Source organism: Copadichromis virginalis, linkage group LG17 (genome assembly GCF_057382275.1).
Source record: "Copadichromis virginalis isolate Kocher_CV1m ecotype Utaka linkage group LG17, C_Virginalis_male_GT1.1, whole genome shotgun sequence".
In the NCBI taxonomy this organism is placed as follows: domain Eukaryota; kingdom Metazoa; phylum Chordata; class Actinopteri; order Cichliformes; family Cichlidae; genus Copadichromis; species Copadichromis virginalis.
The window spans coordinates 25,189,105-25,215,606 of NC_140634.1; the positions used below are offsets into that span (position 1 = coordinate 25,189,105).

General features: G+C 38.3%; 1 protein-coding gene across 6 annotated transcripts in view; it reads right to left on the bottom strand.

The window, feature by feature from the left end:
- Positions 1 to 26,502, bottom strand: part of ppfia2 (PTPRF interacting protein alpha 2) — a 182,267-nt gene that overhangs the window by 45,625 nt on the left and 110,140 nt on the right. For all 6 annotated transcript variants that reach the window (XM_085437296.1, XM_085437299.1, XM_085437300.1 and 3 more), the window contains exons 3-5: positions 7,235 to 7,336; positions 1,588 to 1,757; positions 128 to 197 (exon numbers count right to left, since the gene is read on the bottom strand). In XM_085437296.1, the coding sequence (XP_085293422.1) occupies positions 128 to 197; positions 1,588 to 1,757; positions 7,235 to 7,336 (342 nt within the window). The remainder of the gene's footprint in view (positions 1 to 127; positions 198 to 1,587; positions 1,758 to 7,234; positions 7,337 to 26,502) is intronic.

Consider the following 26,502-nt stretch of genomic DNA (forward strand, 5'->3'; position numbering starts at 1 on the left):
CCATCTGCCACATTCAAAGTCACTTTCATCACATTTCTTTCATATGCCTAAAAGCATTTGGTTGCTTATAAGACATCTGCATTAGCAAGCAGTTAATGTAGTTACTGGTGAGTGTGGTGGTTATTACCTCCTGATTGGCTGCTGTGAGCTCCTCCTCCAAGGCAGACACCCTCTCCAGTGACACTCGTAGTCTCTCTCTTACCTGAAAATCACAAAACATGAATCACAATCTGTCTGTAGATCCTTTGTCATGGGCACTGTTATAAGCCTTCACTGCACTTAATTCCACTGGGATGGACTGATCTTAAAAGAGCCAAGCTGAAAAACGCAATCATTAGCTTCCTCTCTCACCGCTGTTAAAATCCCAGTCCAGGAAAGCAAGGGTTAACACATCAGAAGGTGCTATCCTCTTTTCCTCCCTTAGCCTTACAACACCACTTTTCTGGGGCTTCAAAGTAGCATTATACGGCTCTTGCTGCTTTAAAAGCACCATTTGCGGAGAGGAGATTCCCCTTCTACACTTCTCCCTTTGTCTCTTTTAGGTTCATCATGGCTGTGATGGAACAATTACTTGCAACACATTGTGAGTGTGCACCAGATATGAGAAGAGGCTGATCCTCTGTGTCCACTCTGGGATATTGTTCCAACACGGGACCCCATTTGCCTGAGCTTATATTACCTTAAACAATGTGGACGTTGGACATGTGTTATAAATGTTGGCTTTCGGGGGGGGGGATGAATGGATTACAGGGGGAGTGCTGATATTACACAGGAGGCTAAGGTCATAAATCAGCGGGATGTGAGGAGAAACACTGAGTGCGACATGTAAAGGCTTAAAACTAGAAAATGATAGCATGAAATCACACAAAAGGAAAATAAAGCACTGTTAGTATCATCTGGTCTTAAATGTTTTATCTATCCATATACATTATAATATACTATAATATGATAATTAGGGGGTGGAGCCAAATCTGAATCCAGCAAAGCACAACTAATAAGTTATTACAAATATGTTTAACATTTAAAATTAAACATAATGTTTTGGGGAGAAAGAATACATACAGTATAGGTGACTCAAAAGTAACAATGCAAAACATTTTTTCCTGATGGCTTTTATTTTCTTTCTAGATCTGTAGTATGTGTAGCTGAGGTTTTTTTTCCTGGTTAGCTCCTGCAGCTAGCTAGCCAACTGGTTACTTCACCTCCACACTGTGCTAATACTCACTCAGCTTGCCTTTGACATGACTAATGACACCACACTGCAGAAATATAACACATTAAACCTAATTTTTCAAATCATTTTTTTTAATCGTCAGCTACACTTTTCACAAACCCACTAATTACTTGTGCATTTATGAAAACCAAAAAAGAATTTTAAATGTAAATAACATGTGACTGATCCAGAATAAACAAAAATACATGTATTTGTCTCCAATAATAATATAAAACACACAAGTAATTAATAATAATACAACAGAGAAGGGACATACAACCGAATCAAAACAACACATTAAAGTCAAACACATTAAATTTGGTAAAACTGAAAAAAGCCAACAGTTACACATTTAATGTAGATATTCTGACAACCTTACCTTCTCATCTAGGGCTTTATGGTGTTCAAACAAGGATTTGAGTGCTTTAAGAACTTCGACTTCACTGGAGACCCCTGAAGGAGACTGAGCCTGCCTCTTGACCACAGTCATACGAAGTGACCGCTCGTGTCTGGACACCAGGCACTCAAGATGTTCCAGCAGTAACTAAAGGGAAGAAATAGGAGAAATCAATGTTATTATCAACTCTGAGAACTGCTGAAGAATCCAAAATATGAACATTCTGAGAACACAGAAAGCCACGGCTCTTGTTCTTATTCTATTTATGGGTTTTTTTCTACAAGTGCTAGAGGAATGATTTCAAGTGTGCTTGATCAGGCTCAAAAAATGTTTCAAAAATCAAACATGACTATCAAAAAAACATTATATAGATGCAACAAAGGCGATTACTTACAGAGACTGAGTCCTTTGGGAAAAAAGAAAATATTGCAACAAAAGTGGTTTGGTGGCTTGTTATGTGACCAACATCTATTATTATTCTTAGTATCATCAAATTTTTTTTACCAATTAAAATGGCCATAATCACTATTTACATTCTCATAAACTGTTGTGAGTTATTACCAAATTATGGTATAAAAGTTCAGAATCACTGGAGAGAATGTTTTCCAGTAAGAAAAGTTTGCTTTGTATTCTTGCAACGCCTCATCAATGTAACTGTGCGAACAATGTATATATAAAAAAGGGGGCAGATAACTGCAAAGGCAACGCTGTTCTTTCAACAAAAACACACAAAAGTGTAATCTATGTTGCGAGGTAACTTGTCAAGTCAACAGCCAGCAGAGTGCTACACAAAGACAGAGAAGAAATGCGGAGCTTGGAGGCAGGCTAAACAAAAGGCAACTACACAACAAAAACGGGGAGTAAACAATCATGTGTGTTATTCAGCAGAGATAAAACGTTATTTGTTACTGTAGCCTGCTCAGGTTCCACTGTGAGATCAGTGTAGGATCGTCTGCTTTCATTTCATTTCCCCTAGTGAGGCAGATCGTGACACTTCTTTCCCTCTCTGATGTCGTCCAGGGCAATAATAATATAGCCTCGAGATAATGATCTGGTTATAGGCTAAAGTTACAGCTCAGAATGATCTGTGTGCTCTTTCTGACCTTACTGGTTATATTCCCACCATACCTTTAACTGTCCAAACATCTCCATCTGAGACTACCTAACATAGTTAGCTGGTGTAAGTGTATTCCATTGCAAGTGTATTCCAAGTGTAAACCATTGTTATTAAGTCAAAATACCACTGACATCTCTGCTGAAGTAAAAATAGGCTAAATTATTAACATAGATCTGAAAAGATTCTTCCATAGGCTACATAGCACCAATTGTGGCAAACAGATAACCATGAGTAACCATGAAAACTCCTTAAAATTGCCAATACTGAGGCAGCTAGCCCTCAAGCATAACTGTAACAAGTAACAAGATTTTTTTTCTTTTTTAATTTTATTAGTTTTTTAAATTCTAAATGGGACCATAATTTAGTAAACTAAGCTCACGCTGTGGTCAGCAAAGTTTGAAACTAGAGTTTGAGAGTATAAACTCCTCAGAAAGCTTTTACTAACATGATAGATGAAGAAAGCCAAAAGGTAATTTCCCAATGTTTTTGTGTTATGCCCCGCTGGCTATTTAAAAGAATGCAGATTTAAGGCTCCTTGTAGTCTTAATCTTTGTGCCAATAGCACTTCTGGTTTGACTTTTAATTTTTATATACAGTCATGTCAAAAAGACAGTTTTCACAAACATGCAGTCCTGTGAAAAACAAAGTACACACCGACTGCTTCTGTACGAATTAAGATGATAGGTAGCAGCTTAATGTCAGCAACACGATGTCTCCATCTTCCCAGACATCCAATCGAATTGAATCAGGGGTCAGACTGCGCAATGCTCAGACGAAGTGCAAAAATTTGTAAGAGCTACATCTACATTGGCCCTACAAGGATCTGTTAGTGTTTAAAATATCGCTTTATAAAGAATATGGCAGCACAGCTCAGGTTTGTAAAGTTGCATCTGAACAAATAACATGTGTCCTGGAACAATGTCCTTTGGACAGATGACACCAAAATAGAGACAGACATCTGCAAATATGTCAAGCACGGTGGTGGATGGTGATTTGGGATCACTTTGCAGGCCTGAACACCTTACAGCCATGGCTGCCAAAAGTAGTTCTGGAGCATGATTACAGATTACAGAAGTAATAATCGTGCTGTAGATGCCTTCTTACTTTTAATGAAGTATTACAAAGTTTATATTATGAACTTTTGTTATCTTAAAGTTTCAAGTAAATTTGGCTACCACTAGCCAAAGTCAATAGATCCTTTTCAAAATTTCCTTTTTGTGCCAACTGAGTATACTGACTACTGTGCAGCGCCAGTAGTCCAACATTTAGAACAGGATTGATCTTTTCATCTAACTGAATTTCCCAAAATGTAAATGTAAAAAGACAAGAGTGCTAGCTTAGAATATGATATTCTTCAATATATGGTTCCAAATAAAGTAACAGAAATAATCAATAGCATTCTGACTCATTTTAATGTCAAACACACCTGACAAAACAAACCAAAAGCAGCAAAATCCATAAAAATGTTTGATTCCTTTTTTATGGGGGGATGTCTGCAGGATCCTAAAGATATATTTTCAATAGAAAACACTGGAGCAGGCAGAAGTAATCAGAATCTCTGCAGGAGTGAGGTGTAAGAGTCGAACAATGAAAACTTGCAGTGAAAAGAAGACCCCTGCAGAGCACTGCTGTATGAGTGTAGTCTCTTCATTTGTCTCTCTGATTCAAGTGTCCCTGAGAGATCCATCAACATCCATCATGTCTACATATATAATCCTGCACACTCAACAAAATGCCTACTGTTGATTCAATCAGGAAGTCAGTGTTTACTCAACAGCACCCCATTTCCAATCTCGTTCAGTAAATATTTTCATTATTTATCCGATCTTGTTTTTCTGTCTCTGTCTCTACATCAGCTGCCGAAAGTGGGGTCCGTGACCCACGGCTAAGTGGTGCATAAAATGAGTTGTTGTAAATCCTAAAATGTGGCATGACATTGAAAAGTGCATATCTAGACAAGGATCTTTTATGCCAATGAAGCAGGCATATTGGGTCCATTACTCACATTATCTTTGTGCCAACAGCTACTCTGATGCGACTGTGAGACATCACGTAAATCTGTCATGAAATCACTCACTTCACTCGGGGTACAACAGACTGTTCTGCTGCTGCAGAGCTTGGCTTGTTAGCCAGCTAGCTAACTGGCCGGCATAGAGAAATATTTGAGCCAGACCACGTTGTCAAGTTACGGTTCGAGGCCAAACTGAGTAAGAGCAGCAACAGAAGACCAGATCTGAGTCACGCTTTCTTAGTTTCAAGCAAACAAACCATGATGCTAGCCAGCTTGTTCATGGTGTAGATTGAATTAAATGATCCTTTTGTAAAAGCGCATGTGTGGAATTTACATGCTTAAAACTGCAATTTGGATTTATCAATATAAAACAGATGTAAAGGACAATGTTTAAAAGGTTTTATAACACAAAGAATTTCAGTGGCATTTGAACTCAAATGCTCAAAGTAATTAAATAGCATAATTATTACATAATGAAAATTTTAAGCTGATGAAAACTGATAATTTTTGATTAGCATGAACCCTTTTACAAAACAAATAAGCCCCACCTAAAAATATAAATTCAGAGTACTTTTATTGGTGTGGTGGCGATAAGTGACCCCGCTCCCCTTGTGATTGCTTTAATAAGTAACAGGTCGCCATGATCGCACACAGTTTGCAGCGCAGACACTGAATTGACTGTAAACTAGAGCTTGAGCTTAACTGATATGAGTAGATATCAGCTACTTGCAAATATATTGATATCTGGATTTTTAACTTGCCAAAAAATGAAAATTTAAAAAGTAAAGATGAAATGTTGTTACACATATCCTTCAAACTTGTGCTTCATCCGATATATCCGAGTTTTTAATCAATAAATATCGGTATTACTTGCAAAAATCTTATATTAGTCAGTATCTACTGCAAATACCTGAAAACTACTCACCAAGCAGTAGTAAAAGTGAAACGTGTGAGGCGAACAGGCAACAGAGAACTTTGATCTACAAAGTAAAAGTTGTGGCTTTTGAAGTGTTTTGGTTGAAGTGGTAAGGCACGACTTTCTCTTTTTCCGATTTGCCCCAAACGTTTCCAACTTTCAGCTAACAGAGGAAAACGGTGAGTGTTTGCAGACAAGTCTGCATCTCACATGCAAACTGTTGGCAGTCTGCTTGAAACCAAAGCAATCATGGTTTCGGTGCAGCACCCTTTTGGCGACTGATTTCACCTAGTTTGAGTGAGCAACCTCCAGCAGCCGCTCACTCACTAAGGGTCTACACATTTTCTCTGCTAGCGACTAGTGGTTGTGAGATGGTCATTAACTGGTCTCTAGGCTTTAGTGAATGAGACCTAACATACTAGTTAGTTAGTTTGAGTTTAGTTGCTTAATTATGTTTGATTTCCATTCTGGTAACTCTGTAAAACTATGAGCAAAGTGCACAACTATGCCTGCGATAAAACAGATAGTACACTAATCCCCTAAGTTGTAGCTGGTGATTTGAAAATTTATCAGTTAAAACACACGAACGCAATCAGTTATGAATGTTAGTTAGTCTTGGCCCCTCAAAAGTTTGAAAACTCTAGATCTTCATCACATATCAAAGACTGTGATGCTTAACCCACAGCCAATAAGACCAATCCCATACTCATCACATGATGTTGCAGGTTCCCACGTCAAATGACTGCCTGTACATGTCTTCCAAGATTTAATTATAACCAGTGACAAAACCAAGCTTAATTAAAATTTGCTTAGTAATTGCCTGTTGGAGAATTTGAGGTGATAATAAAGTGCGAGAGTGAAAATGACTTTTGTCTGTCCTCCTTTCTTGCACCTCACCTCCCTCTTTTCTGTAATTTTCCATCCGTGCTGTGCTAAAATCTTCTGTCTCCACCAGAGGAAGATAGTGCAAGACTGCAAATACACACTTCATCAGCATTGGGATGGAAAGCAGAGTCTTATCTATCAACAGCAGAGTGTGCTTTAAAAAGGCAATGTTTTTTTATTGAAGATACTGGACTTCAGCTGATCCTCTAATGTTTTTTTTTTAGCTGCCCCTCCCCCACACCAAATTCTTTGAACTGGACACTGCAGGGCATCAGTACCATTTGGACTTAGTTTTACTGTTGAGCAGCCATCCATGTGAAGTAAGTGGAACAATTTTCAGGCAGAATGTGGAGAGCTAATGAGGTGTGCCTGGGCACAGGAAATAGACAGTGTGCATGGTTGCTTCAGTGCTTTTGCAGCCTTAAAACCGTAGCCACCAGATAGCTTAATCTTCCTCTGGATGCTGCCTATCGCAGTGTCCAGCAGGTTTTTTGGGAAAACTTGAGAGCAACTTGTGGAATGCATAAAAAAAGGATTGAGTATGAAATGCAGAAGCAGCTTCATTTCTGGTTTAAAATGTCCAAACATCAGTTTTGTTTGTTCTTATTGCTCAGAACTACTGAATTCCAATGGTCATATTAAAATAAGTTAAGTAAGGAAAGTTTAATAAAGATGTATAAGGATGCTGTCCTCACCCTGGTGTTGTTCCTCTCGGCTTTGAGCTCAGATATCTCTTCCTCTTTCTCCAGCAGCTGTTCCCTGCAGGCGTTCAGCTCCTTGGTCAGTGCTGCAAACTCCTAAGCAAGAGAAAAGACAGAGACAGGTAAGCATCACACAATACTTGGGATATACAGCTGCTGCTGGCTGCATGTAGTGGACGACGAATGAAATCCAATCAGTGAGAACAATTACCACAACTATTCTTCAAAGCCTTGTTTCTTTGCCAGAACATCAGCTTTGCTCTTTGTCTCGGTTTTCTGCAGATGGATACTGACAAAAGATATTTGCTCTGGCTCAACTACATTTACAATTACAGCCTGAGCAAACTGCCAGTCCTCCTCCAGACCCAAAACACATACAGTCTTCTGGTGCTCTTGTTTTCTTAAACACACTTTTGATTCAGAATCTCTCAGAGGGATTCTGAGCTATACCTACAGATCTACAGCTATCATAAACAATCTTCAGAAGGGGAGGCTGTCGCTTGGGAAGGCTTCAAAACCTTTGTCCTTGTCATTCTGGTCTAAACTAAGCATAGCCACAACAAACATTTTTTGAAGCAGGCCAGAACAGACAGGTAGAAGGAAATCAAACAGAGACAACAGTGACACTGCGACTCATGCGTTTCAATTTAGAATAGACTGACGTGAGGCAGTAACTGACACGCTCGGTGTTTGATTTCACATTTATATGGGGGGAAATATGTGCACGTCTGAAGTACTGAAGGAACTGATGCAAGTATGGTGTCCTTCGCAAAAGACTACAGGTCGAAGTTAAGCTAAACTTTACTTTTCTAAACTGCTCCAGAGATGCAACACATGAAAGGATGCTGATTTATTGAAGCACCAATTATTAGTTGATTTTACAGAAAGCTAATCATTAAAAAAAATTAGAAAAATTTGTATTGGAACAAAATATTTAAAAAAATATGACAGATGTGGTTTTGTCTTGTTAAATGGCTTTTCTGCTACTTAAGAATTGAATGAGTATACCAAAATATCATCGGTAATAATAAGTTGCAGGTCATTTACTTTAGTTATATATACACTTCCTATAGAAAAATAAAGGAATACAAATTCAGTTTTGAAAGCAACCAGTTAAGTACAAGTGATCTGTCTGTCTGGGTACACGTTGTAATTTGGAATCTGTACACCAGCTGTCCTTCAGGAGTCATGGACAATAACTCAGTGTTACAGACAGACTCCAGGGAGTGGAGCAATATTGTGTCTCGTAGCTACAGCAGCGCATCAAATCCTTATAGATCTTATAGAGCCACAAATCCTCTTCACAAAGAAGCCATACACCAAGAAAATCCTTAAAAAAACTCTCACTTTGTATTGTGAGGGCAGACTTCCAAAGAGTCAAGCCAATCTGGGATCAAAGAAAAAGATTTTAGGTCTACATTTAGAACAAGCTGGGATGGTGAGTAGAGAAAGAGCTGAAGTCCATCGCCTCAAGGGATAAACTGTGTGAAATCCCTGAAGCAGCAGAAAGGTGTAATATTGAAGACCAGAGTATTCACAAAGGTGCTTTATTTTTATCACCTGATATATTGAGACAATTACATCCATGTTCACACTAACATGGTGTCATGCTTTGTTAGTAACACAGAAAATTCACGATACAAAGATCCAGAGTCATCTTGTGGGTGTTGTTTACAAATTAAAAAAAATATATATATAAACAAGGATGCTGCTCGATGATTGCATTGAATTTGGCGACGGAAGGAAGTAGCTGCAGTGACTCCAGAGGTTTAACATGCAATACCACAAACCTCTGGCCAAAGGTGATTGCACATGTCACCTGGTGGGAGGCAACCTGTCTCCAAACAAATCGTTGTCTGACTCAGTAGTCAGTCCAACTGCCAGCATGCTCCAATCACTCTGAGTCAGTCTGCACCGATGATTGCAACTTGTCTGTGATGTGTCTTTGCAATAGCGTACTCTCCTCAACTGGCTGCCAACTATTGCAGTTTTGTTCCTGTTATAGTCTTATTTTGGAGTTAAATCATTGTCCTTTAGTGAATTGTGGAGGATTTTCTAAACTTCTGTTGCAAATGAAGTTCTTAGATTCTTATTGTAAGTAGGTAATGTGCATTTTATGTGTAGATTTATCAGTTTCCCAACATATTATACTAGATTGATTGCATGTAATTGCCAATTTGACCCCATTCATTCACAAACTGATAACATACAGATCCCCTTTTATCACGATCTTCATAAACCAAGTCATTCTGAACACGTCGACTGGCTGCAAGTGATGATCGGTTCATTGCAGAGAGTCAGAATAATTTTGATCGAAATAAAGAGTGAAATTAAGTATTTAATTAAAATTAAAAGCAGATTTTGTGTTGCTATAAAAAGCATGTGTGAAAATACAGATTGATAAATGAAGATCGACACACAGCTTCCCTAACCCGTGCGTCTAATAAAATGTTAATTAGCCACATGCTCATTTTGCTTATGCTAATTAGCCTTGTGGAACTGCTGTAATTAAAAGTACAAAGATTTTTGATGTAAAAATTGAACTGAAAATCCATCACAGTCATGGGAGTTCGCTTTTTGGGCCAAAAACCAAACAGTGAATTTATAGAACTGTGCAGCTCTTTTTATTACATGTACAATATTTACAGAATGGAAGGCATAACATTGTATTCCTGCTTAATGTGAATGTGAATATAAACAATAGGTTTTTTTTAGGCTCTGGAAGGCATAACATTTTTCTAAATATACCACAAAATATTAAACAAACTGTAATCACATTAGTCTAAGAAAATGCTATGACATTCTTTTTTCTATTTAAATTAACTATAGTGTCTTGCTCCAAAGGTCCTTTCAAAGTCCTTTCAGCCATTGTTTGACATTCAAGATTAAAATGTTAATTAACTGTAGCGTCTCTTAACTTAATTGTCAGTCAACAGCTGGAATCTGAGTGCAATCAAGAACTTAAAAAGAGTAACTAAGGCCTAATCAAAAACAGCATGCTGTCGGTGGCAAAAGATCGTATTTATTTAATCTTTTTTTTTTTTAACTGCGATTGCAACGGGAAAAAAATGCACTGCTAGAATATGACATATTTATCTAATTTAACCATCCAGTGCTTAATAAAGCTGAATTATAACAGGCCTTGTACGAACACATCTGTAAGAGTAGCAAGTGCATAATAGTTGAGAAGTCAAAGGTTAAAAAATGAAAAATGTTAACTAGTGTATTTGCAAATAAAGTTAAGGTCCGCTAAGCTGTTACCATAGAAACAGGAGATAGGGGAAAATGGTGGCATGATAAACAAGTCGTCTCCATGGGGAGTTGACCTACTGTATAACAACCCAACAGAACAGAAAAACATTTATAATGGATTGCATTTATATAGCGCTTTTCAAGGCACCCAAGGCACCCAAAGCGCTTTACAATGCCACTATTTACAATGTACACTATTATTGTGTATTGTGTATTTTGTTGTACAGTTATTTTATTTTCAACTTTAATTTATATATTTTATCTTATTCTTCCCAGTTAAATTTACCCTTCATTCTAATTTGTGTTGTACAGTTATTTCATTTTTAACCTTAATTTATATTTTATTCCTTCCTAGTTAAATTTACCCTTTTTAATTTTTCATATTTATTTCCTATCTTATTCATAGCCTTTTCCTTTTTTGTTTTCTTTAGGTCACGAGCAGTTGTCCAAGCATTTCACTACATATCGTACTGTGTATGACTGTGTACGTGACAAATAAAATTTGAATTTGAATTTTTATTCATTCACTCTCGCATTCACACACTGGTGGAAGCAGCTACAGTTGTAGCCACAGCTGCCCTGGGGCAGACTGACAGAAGCGAGGCTGCCATATCGCGCCATCGGCCCCTCTGGCCAACACCAGTAGGCGGTAGAGTAAAGTGTCTTGCCCAAGGACACAATGACCAGGACAGAGAGCCCGGGGATCGAACTGCGACCTTCCGGTTACAGATACGCTTCCCAACCCCCTGAGCCATGGTCGCCCCATTTGTAGGACTTTAAGATGTATTTTACTCATTTTTAATATTATCATGATTCCGACGATTCCAGATTGCCACATTTATATTACATTAAAACAATGTTATGCTACATGTCCATTGTCATCTTATTATTTTGCTGAAAATGATCCCCAATAGTGATAATCACAGTGTCACATGATCATAAATTAGAATGGGAAATCATATTTTAATGATGTTCCAACTTGTGCAGTAGGTCAGGCCCAAAAAACAAGCTCAGACTTCATAAATCTCCCTCCCACGGGAATGTAGCTAATCACAGTCACCTCCTCTTAAGAAAGGGTCCTTCTGCAAATTGCACAATTTGCTTTTAATGCTTGTGAGACCTACAAGCCCCCTGCCTGTGCTCCAGCAGTGCTGGTAAGCTTCAACTTCCTCAGCAACAGACTGCAATATTCTCTCTCCACAGCTCATCTGTGAACCCTTTGTCTCAGGACAATCCTTTCTCATAGAGCTGAGTTAAAGTAAAGGCCATAACCCCAGGGGCAAGGAAATGTTTCTAAGACAATCTCTTTACAAAGGCCAAACTGTCAGGACCATGACAGATTGTGTGGGCCTACTGAAGCAAATTTCACAGTTGTGCAGCTTGTACAATCCAGTAAAATGATCTCTTCATTACAACAAAAGTCAAAGTGAAAAGAAAAGAGGAAGAGCAAAAAAGTTTGAGCTTCTTTTGCATTACATATATTTAACAAACTAACAAATAATGCCTGGTGGAACCGCTCACATTTAAGGCAATTGTCAACCTGAGTATTAAAAAACTTAAATAAATTTGGGTTATGCATTGATGCACATGACCTAGATAACTTGTGATGGCACCTTTTATGAGAGGAACTTTTAGTTGGAAACCCTTTTGCCTTGAGAGCTGCCTTAATTCTTCTAGTCGTAGATTCAACAAGGTGCTGGAAACATTCCTCAGAGACTTTGCTCCCTATTGACATGATAGCATCACACAGTCGATGAAGATTTGTTGACTGCACCTCCAAGGTGTTCTATTGGATGAAATCTGGTTACAATAGAGGCCATTTAAGGACAGTGAACCCAATATCATGTTTATCGTGACATTGGGGTCACTGTAGTTTATCGCATTATTTAGATTGAGTTCAGCTGTGTGTTTTTCCCCAGGTGTCTCCAATCTGCCCTGATCTCTTTTTGTGTATTTAAACCCTCAGTTTGCTTCTGCTCTTTGTCACGTTCTCCTTCATCCCTCATATGTTGTTTTTTTTTAAGTCTTCTTCCTCTGCAAACCCTAGATTTAGGTGATTTTTACTCACAACTTTCTTCCCAATTCTGATGCCTAATTTGAACTTCAGCAGGTCATCCTGTATAAAAGCCTAAATGAACCGAGTTACTATCATGTGATCAGCTGATTAGATATTTGCATTTACTGGCAGTTTAACAGCTGTACCTTATAAAGTGGGCAATGAGTATATAATGTAAAATCTGTAAAACAAATAAGCAAGGAGGAATGGTAATATTTTAGCACATTTCATAACAGGTGTCTTGTTATGCGTAAAACTATCAGGCTAAGCATTTTTGCATTTTTATAAACTTAAATATTGTATATTTAGAGAAAACATCTGTAACCTATACACCAGCATCAATAACAACACTGATATGAGGAGAAACATAAACCTTATGTTCCTTATGGTACATTCGAGACACAATGAATTATTCACAGCAAAAATGCAGCAAATGGAAGTTTGTTCCCATGCAGTGATTTATATTTTGCTTTATCTCCCAAGGAAAATATAACCTGGTGACTTTTTATTCCCAGGAAACACTACTTCTAGGCGTTGCTCTCATAAATAACATAAAAATGGACTAGCAGCACAGAAAAACTGAAGAAGAAAAAAAAAAGAAGGCTGGGTGCACTGTGGTGGAAATATGATTCAGTGAGCAGAGAATCAGAGAGGCGCAGCGGAGTCGTGAGTTATAAGATGCACATGCTGAGGGGCTTGCGTGACAGAGCATCTTCAGCGCATCAGTTAAGAGAACTTTCACCTTACAAGTCACACAGAGGTAGAGGGTTAGGGTGATGTACAGTACAAACACACAAACACACACACAGACTGTTGGGGCCCTGGAGACATTGGAGTACTCTATAAGGGAAGAGAAATGCTGACGTTCCTGAATGCTGTCAGCTGTGCAAAAGAGCATGTTTCTAATAAACGATTTGATTTAAAAAAAAAAAGAAAAAAAAAAGGAATTTCTACCATATCACATTTTCCATGTATTAAAAATATCTGCAGTGCCAATGTACAAATGGAGTGGGACTTTACTTGAAAAATAGTAACTGGATTCTTTCCTGACTCTGTCAGTCGTTTCTAATAGACAGAGGAGGTGTCAAACATGCAACCCAGGGGCTAGAAATAGACTGCTGGGAGGTCCAACTGGTGTGAAAATTAGTTATTTTCTTTAAATATCATGCTGTAGTACTCCTGGTAGGTTTTCAATGCTGCACCATAAACTAAAATGAGTTTGACACCCTTGATAAACACTTATTTCTATGAGAACAGCTTCCAACAGATCAACATTCAGCAGATCTATTTACGCTTGAGTGCCTTGTCTCAGTGCTTTTACTCCAGCTACCTTACAGCACCAATAGTGACCAAAACTAGCCAACATGAAAAGTCCACCAATCACAAACATCAACAAAAATGACCAGCACGTAGCACAAAAGACTCCAACACAAACTCCACATAAGGAAAAACCTGAACACCAGTTACATCCATCTCACAAACCACCACAATTTACTGTAAGTACAAAAGTACTTGTGTGAAGTACAGAAAGACAGTTTTCTTGTGATACATTGTACGAACTAATGAGAATCGAAATCCACTGAGAATGAGAAATCTATCCTTGACCTCGAGCACAATTTGGGCAAAGACCTATTCAATCAATGTAATCAATGTGTGCAAATTTCATGACTAATACTCTCTGAACATCTGGTCTTTCAGGCACATGATCTAAACGCAAAACAAAGTCTGTATCAATGTTAGTGAATTTAACCACGTGGCAGCTAATGGTGAACATTATCCATAAAAAAGCCAGTGTTATTTAGAGATCTGGAGAAAGCCAGTGGCAAAATGGGTGCGACAGGACCCACTTGACTATAGTCAAGAGCAGTACTTTTACCTCATAAAGAAACCCTTATTTTGTTTTGGGCATAAAAAAGAAACAAAGTTTTTTTTTTAACCTTCTAGCTATTGTTAACTAATGTGTGAATGTTTACCAGGAGTGGAGAGGAGCTGGTTGAGGGCTGGGGTGACACTGCGCCCTCCTTGAGTTTATTGTATACAGTATTTCTCCCAGCCCATTGTTCCTTCACTGGGCTGGTTTCAGTCATTATGCAAATGTACTGTTTATAAGATTGGGGAAACCTGCAGTCAGCTGAGACTGAAGAAGTCACTTAGATGAGTGACGAAACGTTTCTCCCACAAAACGCTACGTCCAGATGAACAGAATCAGCTTTTGGAGTGTATACAATATGGTTACAGTGCAGCTATGGCTCCTAATGCTTTTATTTGGTTGTTATTTGATTTTGCAATTTAAAACTGCAAGCTATCTAACTTAGAAAAATACTATCCAGGGGTATATGCTTAGCTAATAATTCTAACTCTCTAACCAAATTCGTGCACTCAAATTTACAGTTAGTTGGCTGTAGCTGTAGCTCGCCTTCTTGCTAATATTGTAGCACAATCAAAACTGAATGGAAATGATAGTTGGCTATTTTGCCAAATTACTTCAGTGCCTAGTCCTTTTAAATGAAAGCCTTTACTTGCTCAAACAGTAAAGAAATTGTTTAGAGAAATTCCAAAACACATTAGGTTGGGCTGAATACTAACTGTAAGGTTCCAAGGTTGTTTCAGCTTTGATGAAATGTTACTACTTTATTTTACTGACCATACAAATAGCTGGGAAATATAAAATTCCTCTTGGATAGGCTGACATATTTGCTCCAAACCCCTCTCAGGCACGATTTTACCCATGACCTGGTGGACCGCTACCCCACCACTCCTCTCCTTTTCCTACTTCTCATTACCTGGGCAAACTGCCTAGCACTGCAATATGTCAGGTAGTGTGTGTGTGTGTGAGTATCAATATTTGTGAGGAAGTCTGCCTAGAAGGTGAACTCTAAATGAAATGGTGGACAAGCCTTCCTCCCTGAGTGGGCGACTGTCGGCCCAAATTACAGCTATTTTTTTTTTTTTTTGAAACTGAGGTGTGCTTCTGCAGGAGAGTCGTGCTTCCGGGCTAAAAACAAAACCTGGAAATTGTGTACTCTCAGGAGAGAAGGAGAAGTGGTGGCATGATTGACGGCATGCTGATTCACCAGGTGAAACACAGAGAAGAGCTCACCCAAGCCTGTAGCCAAGCCTCAGAAATGCCTGAGCAGAAAGAGGTGTTGAGAAATGTTATCTTAAATAAAATTCCTAAAAGTTTGAAATAAGACTGAAGAAGAGTCAAACAGAGTTCAAACGCTCTTCCGCAGCATACATTAAAACAAATTATGGCAAATTTCATGGAAAGAAGCTCTAACTGCAGTACAAAGGGACCCCTTTAGTGAATGCATCGTGGCTCCCATTTAGTGAGTGAAAAACACTCTGGGAAAGTACCAGATAATGAGCAACAAGCATAAATAGAGGCATTTCTATCATATTCGTGCATTCTCAAACATAAAATCCAAGCTGTAGAAATTTAATAACAGAGGTATATTTACAGTGTGACACCAAGAAGAAGACATGATAGTCTCTTTATGGGATGAAACTTTTAAATTGTGTAATGAGAACTTTGTGGCTACGGTATATCGTGACTCTAATTTAGTCACTTTTTTAAAATAAAATACTTTCCACTCTTTAGGATTGCAGGATCATGTTGTTTACAGCTACTGGTTACAGAGCAAGCACCTGCATTACGGTCACATATACTATCAATGCAAGAAAAAAGTCCTCATGTAAATAAGTGCATTTCTGTATTGACATTTTTAGTTTTACTTTCTTATTTTTTTGCTTGTTTCTTTTAGTAATTTATACTTGATTTTTCCGAGAACTAACAGCAAGTACAAAAACACAAGTCATACATTTGGTTGAGTCAGACAATTGACATTTGAAATGACTGATTTACAGTTTCTAGTCTATGCTCAGAGTCCGTCACACCCTGCAAATATGAAAATACACAGAGATTGGATAAACATGTTAAATATTATCCTTGATATATGATATAAGGAGAAAAAGGCATGCTAGTGTATATAAAGCAGCAAACTTCAAGCTGCTTACCTGAGCTGCCTGATGTTCATTTCTCTTATATTGTACATATATTGTATTGTATTTAGACAATGATTGGTGTGGATGTTATTTTCAGCATTTGTGTTTCTGAGGTTTGACAAGCAATAGGTCACTGTGACCTTCTGTCACAATTAATGAGTGTTGTTTAAATGTTAATTAGAGCAATGTTCCTGTTGGTGTGCAGTATATTTTGATCTGGGAACATGACAACAAGTTGGATCTCTGCTTCCCACTTACTGTTTGTGTAAGTGGGACCTGCCTTATGTCTCCAAGGTTGCATCTGAACAGACATTTGGAACAATGTCCTTAGGAGAGACAAGACCAAAGTGGAGATGTGGTTGCAATGCACAGCACCACATTTGGGGAAAATCCAACAAAGCACATCAGCACGAACACTTCAGACCAACTATAAAGCATGGTGGTGGAGGGGTGATAATTTGGGCTTGTTTTGATGCAATAGGACATGGGCAACATGAACCCCTCTGTATACCAAAGTATTCAAATGTGAGGCCATCTGTCTGAAAGCTGACAAAAAAATGTGTGATCCAACTGAACAATGATCTCAAGCACAGCAGCAAATCTATAACATAATAGCTGAAAAAAAAACTTGTAATAGCCCAGTCAAAGCCCAGATGTCAGCTTGATTGAAATTGTGTAGGAGGACTTTAAGAGAGTTACGCATAAAAGCCTGCAAACCCCAATGAATTACAGTAACATTGTGAAGAAGAGTGGGCCATAATTTCACCAAGACAATGTGAGAAACATTTACTTCAATTTGAAATGATAATGAGATGAGAATGAAAACAATGTATTGCTGCTAAAGTTGGTTCTAAGGGTGACTGAATCATAGGGTTCACTTAGGTTAGCTGGCTTAGTTTTTGTTAAATATATAATGAAGTGGTGTGATATGCCATTGACGTTGGATTTAAATATTTTTAGAACCTTGTAAGAACCTGATTTTTTAAATTTATTATATTCTGATAAGTAAAACCTTGGGAGTTAACTGAATACACTTTAATACACTTTATTTAATTCATCTAGTAGATGTATTACTTAATTTAAACATTGAGCAGAAACAACACCAATCCACCGAGGGCCCCTGCCAGCTGTACTCTTGGCCTACATCTTGCTCATGAACAGGGACTGGTCACAGAGATTGTAGATCGGACACTCAGGAGCCATACATGCCTTGCAGAAGAGCGATATAAGAATAAAAGCTCAGCCAGTAATCTCATTTCCTCAGCTTTAAATATTCAAGAAGGTTATCCACGCGGAGCGAACACAGCGTCTGCTTCATTGTAACACACAGGTGAGTTAAAGGTAGGTGACTGTTGCATCAGCATCCAGCATGCTTTCATCAGTGAGTTCTCTTTAAGCAACGGTGTAGCTGTCTTTAATCTGTGCAACACCAAGGACACCCACAGACTCTACTGACAACTGAGCCACTGCTGTCACGCTGTCTAGTACTTCCAGAACCTACTGTGTCTGAGAACCTCAAAGGCATTAATATTGCAGTATTTGTGGGCTCGCTCATTCCTCCAACATCGTGTTCTGAAGCCATCACAGCTTCAAGCAGTGGCTCAGACCAAACACCATGAAGTACAATGATTCACTATGAATGCAAAAAGAGTATAGCACTATAGGACTACCAACACATAGTCATAGGTTTTAAATTTGAAACATGCCAGCAATGAATGGATCAACAACTAAATTCACTTTTAATGCCCTGATTATTATTATTTTTTTTATTTTAATTTTTTTTGTGTGTAATTGCCTGTTATTATTATTATTTTTTATTTGGACAAACTGTTTAATAAACAAAGGTAAAGGAGACAAAAGAGCTAGGATGGTAAACAAAGAGCTTGTATCGCTCGGCTATGAATTTAAATTTTAATGACAATATATATAAAAAAAACAGTAATAAAATGAAGAAAAAAGAAAACATGCACTTGTAGATAGGAAAGGATCGCCTCAGGTGAAGAACAGCCAACATAAACGTCTGACTGAAGAAAAAAAACAAACACATGAAAGGTCACTACAGGTGTTTGTGTAAATAGTTGTGTGTGTGTGAGTGAATGAGTGTGCGAGAAAGAGAGAGTGTGATGGTGTTGAGGGTAGGAAAGGTGTGATTTACAATAACCTTTTGTTGGCAAGGTAACAGAGGTTGTCTGTGCTGTAAAGGCCCCTTGAGGCCAAATCATAAATCTGAAAGTGGAAAATACAGCCTGGCAATTTACTGCCCTTCAAGTGCCTAATAACTAATTCTGATCCCTGTGAACTCCAGTACGAGGACCTGTCACACTCCCATAGCCTTTCATCACAGCGCTGGCTTTAAACCTCTAACCTGCAGAATCCATGAGAATGTGAGCCGCGTATGACTAAAATTTGTGAAAATTTGCTCGTCTTCAAGGAAATATAAGAATGAGTCTCACTATAGATTCTAAATGAAAGAGGTTTTTCACCTCAACATATAATACTATGTTTACACAGGAGCTATCAATCAGTTTTCAGCTATACAAGAGTAGTTTCACTCGAGTCACAGTTTTTTTTTGTTTGTTTTAAACTTATTATTAATCTTATAGTTAATCTTATAATTTTTTAGAGCTCTCTTTTCATCTTTCTTCTGATTGGCTACCCACGGTAAAAAGAAGAAGGAGGGTGGGGCTGTTTTGAAATGACCATATTAGGAATATCCACTTTTACTGATGTCAGATGATGCTAAGAGGAGAAAAAAAATTTGCTTTAGTGCAGAAACTTTGAACTCACCATATTTAACATGCTCATCTATCACTCTAATAAAACAGAAAATACTGAAAATACATAATAAGCCCATTTCAAATCATCATACATTACTAAAACAGGTGATTTGTTTAAATCCAAAAGTGTCCGTGGCTTTTAACATTAAGGGCTTTCGGATGTGGAATAACCTGCCAGCAGGATCAGTATATCACCTCTTAAAAACATCTTTATGTAACTGGGTTTATCAGATTTTACATTTTATTAACTTTTTATTGTCTTTTTTAAAATCCCTTTTCAGTTGCTGTTTTTATTCTTTATTATAATTCTTTTACTTTTATTGCTTTAAACCTCAATTTCCCCATCTAATCTGAATGTGTTAATATGGTTGATCTTTTTGTTTAAATTGATAATAGTTTGCTCGTCTCTCGAAGGGGTTTCTAAACCCTTTTGTTAAACATCTTCTTTGTCTATTCTGTTAAGTACTCTACAGATTTCAATGCAAGACACCCTACGAGACCACCCATCTCCCATGCTACAGTTAACAAACTGCTTGCTAAGTTTCGTGAAACTAGTTCAGTTAATGAAGAAACATCAGTGGCTGTCCTAGCTTCATTCAGTAAGAGCCCACAGTGTAGCACTCGCCGCATGTCACTGGAGAGTGGCATTAGTCAAACATCCCTTCGGTGGATATTAGCTACTCACAAATGGCACCCTTACAAACTCCAGCTACTGCAGCATCTCAACGAGGATGACCCAGATCGGTGCACAGAATTTGCAGAATGGGAAAAACAAAAATTGGAACAAGACCCTCAGTTCACGTAGAAGATTTTGTTCAGTGATGAGGCAAACTTTTATGTGAATGGTGAAGTTAACAAACAAAACCACCACTATTGGTCTGACACTAACCCACATTGGATGGATCCCTCCAAGAAGACAAAATGCTACATGATGATGTGTTTCCCTCTTTATGCACTGAAGCAGGCACGTTCCCTGAGTTTTTCCAGCAAGATGATGCACCACCACATTATGGGTGCCAGGTCCGACCATTCCTAGATGAACAGTTTCCTGGAAAGTGGATTGGTCGTCATGGGCCAGTTGAAGTGGGAGAAGAGGGTTGCATTGACAATCCAACACAATGGGCAGCACATTGAACAGATTTTATAAGTGGTCAGAAACTTGTAAATAACCGATGAAAGAATAAAGTTACGTTGAAACCAAGCACACCATTGTTTTTCTTGTGACATTACCAATAAGTTTGATGTGTCACATGGCCCTCTTCCTGTTGGAAAAACAAAAGTTGTATCCAAGATGGCCGACTTCTAAATGGTCACCACCCATCTTGAGGAGTTTGCCCCCTCACATATACTAATGTGCCACAACCATTCCCATGTTATTACGGTATCCATATTAATGGCCCACCCTGTATATTGGGAATAAAGAAAAAAAAATGGAGCCCAGTTCCTTGTATATATATACACACACACACACATACTTGGCCAATAAATTGGATTCAGATCTTTAGATAATTGAATTAGAAAATAAAATGTGATTCTCTGATAAAAAGTCACAAGAGGCATAAGAGAGAAGTCTGCCTAGAAGGTGAACTGATGACAATCTTCAAAGTAAGAAAAAGCTTTCTTAATTTCTTCATGAGCTCGATTGCTAGTTTTAGGCCATATTAAATAAAATATAAAGCTAATTTAATAAATTATGGTCATTATTAGAGTCAGAAAGGATTATCAAGGGTATGGTCATCGGATAATAACTCACTAACCAGTCGGGGGAGTCATTTTTCCCCAAGTGAGCAGGGATTGCCGGGGGTCACTGATTGGTTTGCTGATTGGTCTTTGTGACTGAGGCCCAACTCTAAGAGAGGGCAAAAGAAAGTATACTACCATTTCTAGCTAGTTCGTGCTGCAGTACACTGCGTACCACTTGAATATTCATAGTATTTGAGAAGAAACAATACTTTTATAGGCTCTGGATATTCAGTCTCCATCTTCTAGTTTAAAAGACATATCAATAGGAATAACTGTTACAGATATACTATGAAAATCAGATGCTTTGCAAAAGAAGACGTAAGCTCCTCTTACACATAAGAGATCTACCTAAACTTGAGCGTGTGCATGTAGTGTGTACATGTCTGGGGATTTCTGTCTGTCTGCAGATAGCAAGGTCAAGGTAAAGGAGCAATGAGCTGAATAATAAGAAAGTTTATTTGACTTTCATATGGAAGAGGCTATGAAAGTAAGCATCCAAGATACATCTCTTCTCCAATGTGTGAGCTCTGGACTTGACACATTCAGCTCCAGCGTATGGTACAGTGATAAATTGATGCCACTGCAATGCATGGCGATGCTGTGCACGTATTAGAAAGGTCAAGGAGGGGGGGCGCATTTTATTACCAAACGAGAATGCCTACTCTCTGTTTTCCACATGTAATGTTCTGGCTAGTCTTCTCATTTGGAGCCAATAACATCAGGCATCCAGGCAACAACAAAGCTGCACATGGCTGTGAAACACCCAAACAAGCATAGCCCGAAATGTCAAAGCATCTATCCTGCATTACACATGGACCAAAGAACACCCAGAAAGTTGTTTTGTCAGGGACAAAACAGCAGCAGGGTGGCTCATTCATGTTGTCTGTTCATTGGCTGGTGACCCAGTGTCATCCTATGTTGGCTTAGCTGCAAAGTAGGATGTCTGTGGAGAGCTGCAACTAATATTTATTACTGCTAATGTCAAACCCTCTGGCTCTGTAGGTTTCTTTTTAGTTGGTTTTATTTTAAACAACAGTGTAAACATGCTCACAGGCTGAGAGAATACTCATGAATTTGATCACTTTTTGTGTTGGTTTTTCTTTGAGCGTGTTTGGCTGCTCAAATGCTCTCTTGAGCTTGACACATTTTTAGAGATCTTTCTCATATATCACTCATATAACATGCTTTTCTTGACAGCTTACAATAAATTGGCTCTTTTGACTTTAAATTTGAGCTATGGGGTCATCTGTGATCATTTTTCATTTATTTATTAGTGAATAACATGCCTGTTTATTTTTTTAATTATTATTATTTTTTAATTAACTATCCATGACCTGTGCAAATTTGTAAGGTATTCAAATAAATTCAATACTCCTGAGACTCTACTTAATATAAAAAAGTCACCAGTTTTACAAAGACAAGCACAAAAATTAACAGCACTGAACTCGAAAGATGAGCGACACTTGAGAGAAAATTGAAATGCATTAATTCACCAGGACAACCTGAGATTTCAAAACACTTGATCAAAAGTTGCTTTGTTTACTTAAGCCTAATCAAATGGGTAAATTACAGCAGAAATAACAGTCCAATAACAATGAGTCAATGATACTTATGTCATTTAACATAAAAATTCTCACCTCCAACTCTACTGAATTTATCCGAACTACAGCAAAACAATCCTCCATCCCTTCATCCAGCCATTGAAGCACTAGATTGCCTCTTCAGTGAATGTGCTGTGCTTACCAACTTTCCACTTTTGAAGGTTGCTATTTTAACAAATGCGATCTGGTCGTGCACAGGGGGCATTCATGGTTGAAGGTTTAAAAAGAGACAAAAACGGCAAATGGTAACATTAAAGAAGGTGAAAACAAACTGTTTGTGATAACGAAACTAAACGGGCAACTGATCGACTTAGATAAAGCCATGTTCCACAACACTAGACGCTCAGAATGAGACCAATCAATTGTTACTACAATTACATGACAGGAGACTGGACATTACTGAGATGAATGCCACAGAACATGAGCTTCAGTGTAGTAAATCAAAGTCCAGTTGCCAGATAAGCGAGGCAATTTTAATTCGGCAGATACCAACTGAGCAACAGACCAGTTTGGTGTAGGCGAGATGCCACATTTGAAAAATTCATCAAACAAGTGGTGGGATTTACAAAGATTACAGTGGGCAGAGAGGGTGGGCTTTTCAAGGACTGATGATTCATTCCCTGTCCATGTAGACAACATCCATGACAACAAAACACCGTCCGTGTATCAAAGGAGGATGCACCATCTGATGTTTAGTTTTCACTGATATAAACAAGATTGGTTAGATAAAGAAAAACCAATTCCACACTGCAGGAGCTTTAAGGCGGTGTGAAGATGCTTCCAACAGAATCCAACGCTGTGTTGAAGAAGCTCCTGTAATTAGCCAGAAAGACGTAAATCCCGATCAGATTAGTAGCCAACAAATGCAGTAGACCTGACATTGCTGATTTGTACTCTCTTAACCCCGTGACATTTCCCTGGCCTCTCTTGCTTTGTGGCCTGGGTGTTTTATCTAAATAGAAGGCTGAAAAGCCTCGAAATAACCCACTTAGAATCTCAAAAATCTAATCGAGAAATCCTTGAATGCAAGATACAGTAGGGCAAAGATACTGTACAAAGACAAAACGTGGTTTTTTTTTTTAATTTGTGTAAATGAAATGACTAATGTGCTGGACAGACAGAAAAAGTTTTAACTGCTTCTGTGGAGCGCTCAACTAGGATTAATTTCTTATGTATGGAAGTTAAGACTCGCCATTAACATTTACAGCTATCTGAGGAGACCAAAGAGGTAAGGTAATTATAATGTCAGATGTAAGTTATGGTGAACTATAAAAAAAGAAAAATGTAGGCGGTAGTATTTGTGTCTAAATAGTCATATACACCTTGTTAAACTTAAATGGCTTATAAATATCAAACAGCATGAATAAACAATTATTAGCTCAGCAAATTCGAACGAGCGAAAAAAGAATGCAATATGGTTAAAAGCGACAAAACAAGGCCTGTTAGCTTTAAGGTCATCACTGATATAAAATTTCAACTCTTTTCCCCCCCCCCCAAAACTCTTGTCTTCTCCAATCATCTGAGCTGTGTTGGTGCTGACTGCGTTATCACTCTCCTCCAGCCCTCTCTCCTGCATCGCCTTATGGATACTTAACTCGGACGCAGATCACAGGGTTCCTACATAAATTATGTGGACTCAAATGAAAATCAGAGTGACAGACGTGCAGCGTGATGATATCCAAGGTGCCCCATGGGCTTTCAATGAGGCAGGCTCTGACCAAGGTTGGTTCAAATATTGATGCAGAAATACCCATTCATATAATCCCCAAATACTCATACTCATGTCCATACTCATCCATGCTGTTGGGTAGCAGCAGTGCCGACTTTTAAAGGTCAAACCACTCAGGGTAGGGGTTTTGTCATGCTGATACACATTATAAAACACTATAGACAGAAGTAAAAACACATAAATGTAAACCTAATGACTTTTTCACTTGGGCAAGTACTTTATTTGTTCTGAAGACGAGAAAACAAGACATTTTCTTACATGTACACAAACAATAGCTCCTTCCCCCTTCTCTCCGTCTCTCTGCAGGTACACACTGAAAGTCAAATGGCCTCTGGTGATGTTCAAAATGAATTAATGTTGAAGGCCTGGTGCTGTGAATCTCTGGCATTTTCTAAAAGGTCTGTAGCATGAAGGAGGCCACCTAGAGAGTCAGCTTGCATTCAGGAAACGGCATTCACTGATCCAAACTATTCTTTCCCTTTGTATGGGAACAAACAGTTGTTTGGGACATTTAAAGTTCACACTTGTGGGTGATTCTGTGCATTTACAGAGCAGACCAAGCTATGCAGTGGGGAGAGAACATCTAGCACAGACTGAAGCAGAAAGGCATGATAATAGCAGAGGTGCTGAGATAAGGAAGTGTGGATGGACCAAGGTAGCAAAAAAGCACCCCAACCATGAATGCGCAACAGCTGCTCTGTGCTGACTGCACGTATTAGCACCCGAGCAATGTCTCAATAGTATGATCACATTTCTTGTTAGAGCTATAAAACAACTGCCATTGGTTCCAGCAGGGGTCGTGATAATGGGCAATAATAAAGTTTTTTATGCTCTGAATTTGAAATGAGTTTTGATGATGAGACAACTTTCCTTTGCCTTGTCTGGACTGATTATAAGAGGGTAGGGAAGCCATGCGTGTGCAAGCACCCACACCCACACACCCACACACACACACACAGTGGCTGCACAGACCACAAAGGCTGTCCTTGGGAGGCTAATGTTCCTGAGCTCCTTGGGGGCACAGTGGCCAGATGTTTAGCTATGCCCGCTTGCCTGGTTTTGGTGCCAGTGCCCCATTACAAGCAGCATCTTTCACACCACAACACAAAGCTTGCAAGCTCCAAGATACAACATCACCTTCTCTTGCACTTGACAGGTGAGCACAGGTGAATTGTTTATATATGTTCTATTAGTCCAGGCCAAAAAAACCAAAACAAACCAAAACAGAAAATATTCAATCATCATTTAATTTTGTAAAATCTTTCCTAAGATTGATTAGGTTACAGTCACATTTGAAGGAGCTATTACTTACGTATTTTAGAATTTAACAAATGAAACATCCTCATGCTTAAATGAAATCTTAAAAGTAGACTATAAAATCACATTAACTAGGCAATAATCATAAATGGGCACTTCATGAATTTTACATCTAAAATGTAATTTAGTTACTACAGTAGCACTATGATCTGTATATAAATGACGGACGGGCCAGCCAGGTCTGACAAGTAAATCGCCTCTTTCTAATGGCCGCCTGGGGGTGAAAGTCCAACTATAGAGACATCAATAGCAAAAACGGGATTTATGACCTTATAAAAACTTTCCTTATGAACTCCTGGTCTCTAATACTAGATATTAGTATCTTATTAATATAGTATGTTGTTTATTTTGTTGTAGTGAGTATAACAAGTCCTGCAATTAACAACTCCCTAAAATGTGAGAATATAACTGTCCTTGGTTTTCATTTGTGATGTCTGTTTTCAATAAACAAAATCCAAAATGTTCAATTTGATGATGGGACTCCACCGACCAGGCAGGTGACATCAATTAAGCTAACTCCTTCTTTAAAGGCAATAAGTGCGATAGAGCCAATGGAAAATCTGCAAGATGCAGGTTTGAAACATGGAGTCTTTCTTACAAAGACAAAATCTTTTTAAAACAAGGAAAGGCCCCAACTGCAGTTCCTGAAGTGGCCACTTGAGACTGAATTCAAAAGTGACGACAGACCAACAGAGGTGCTCCAAAAATATATTTGCTTGCACTAATTCACAGTTATCCAGAAATCAATAAATGTTATCATGGCCGTGGTTATGTCCATCTTT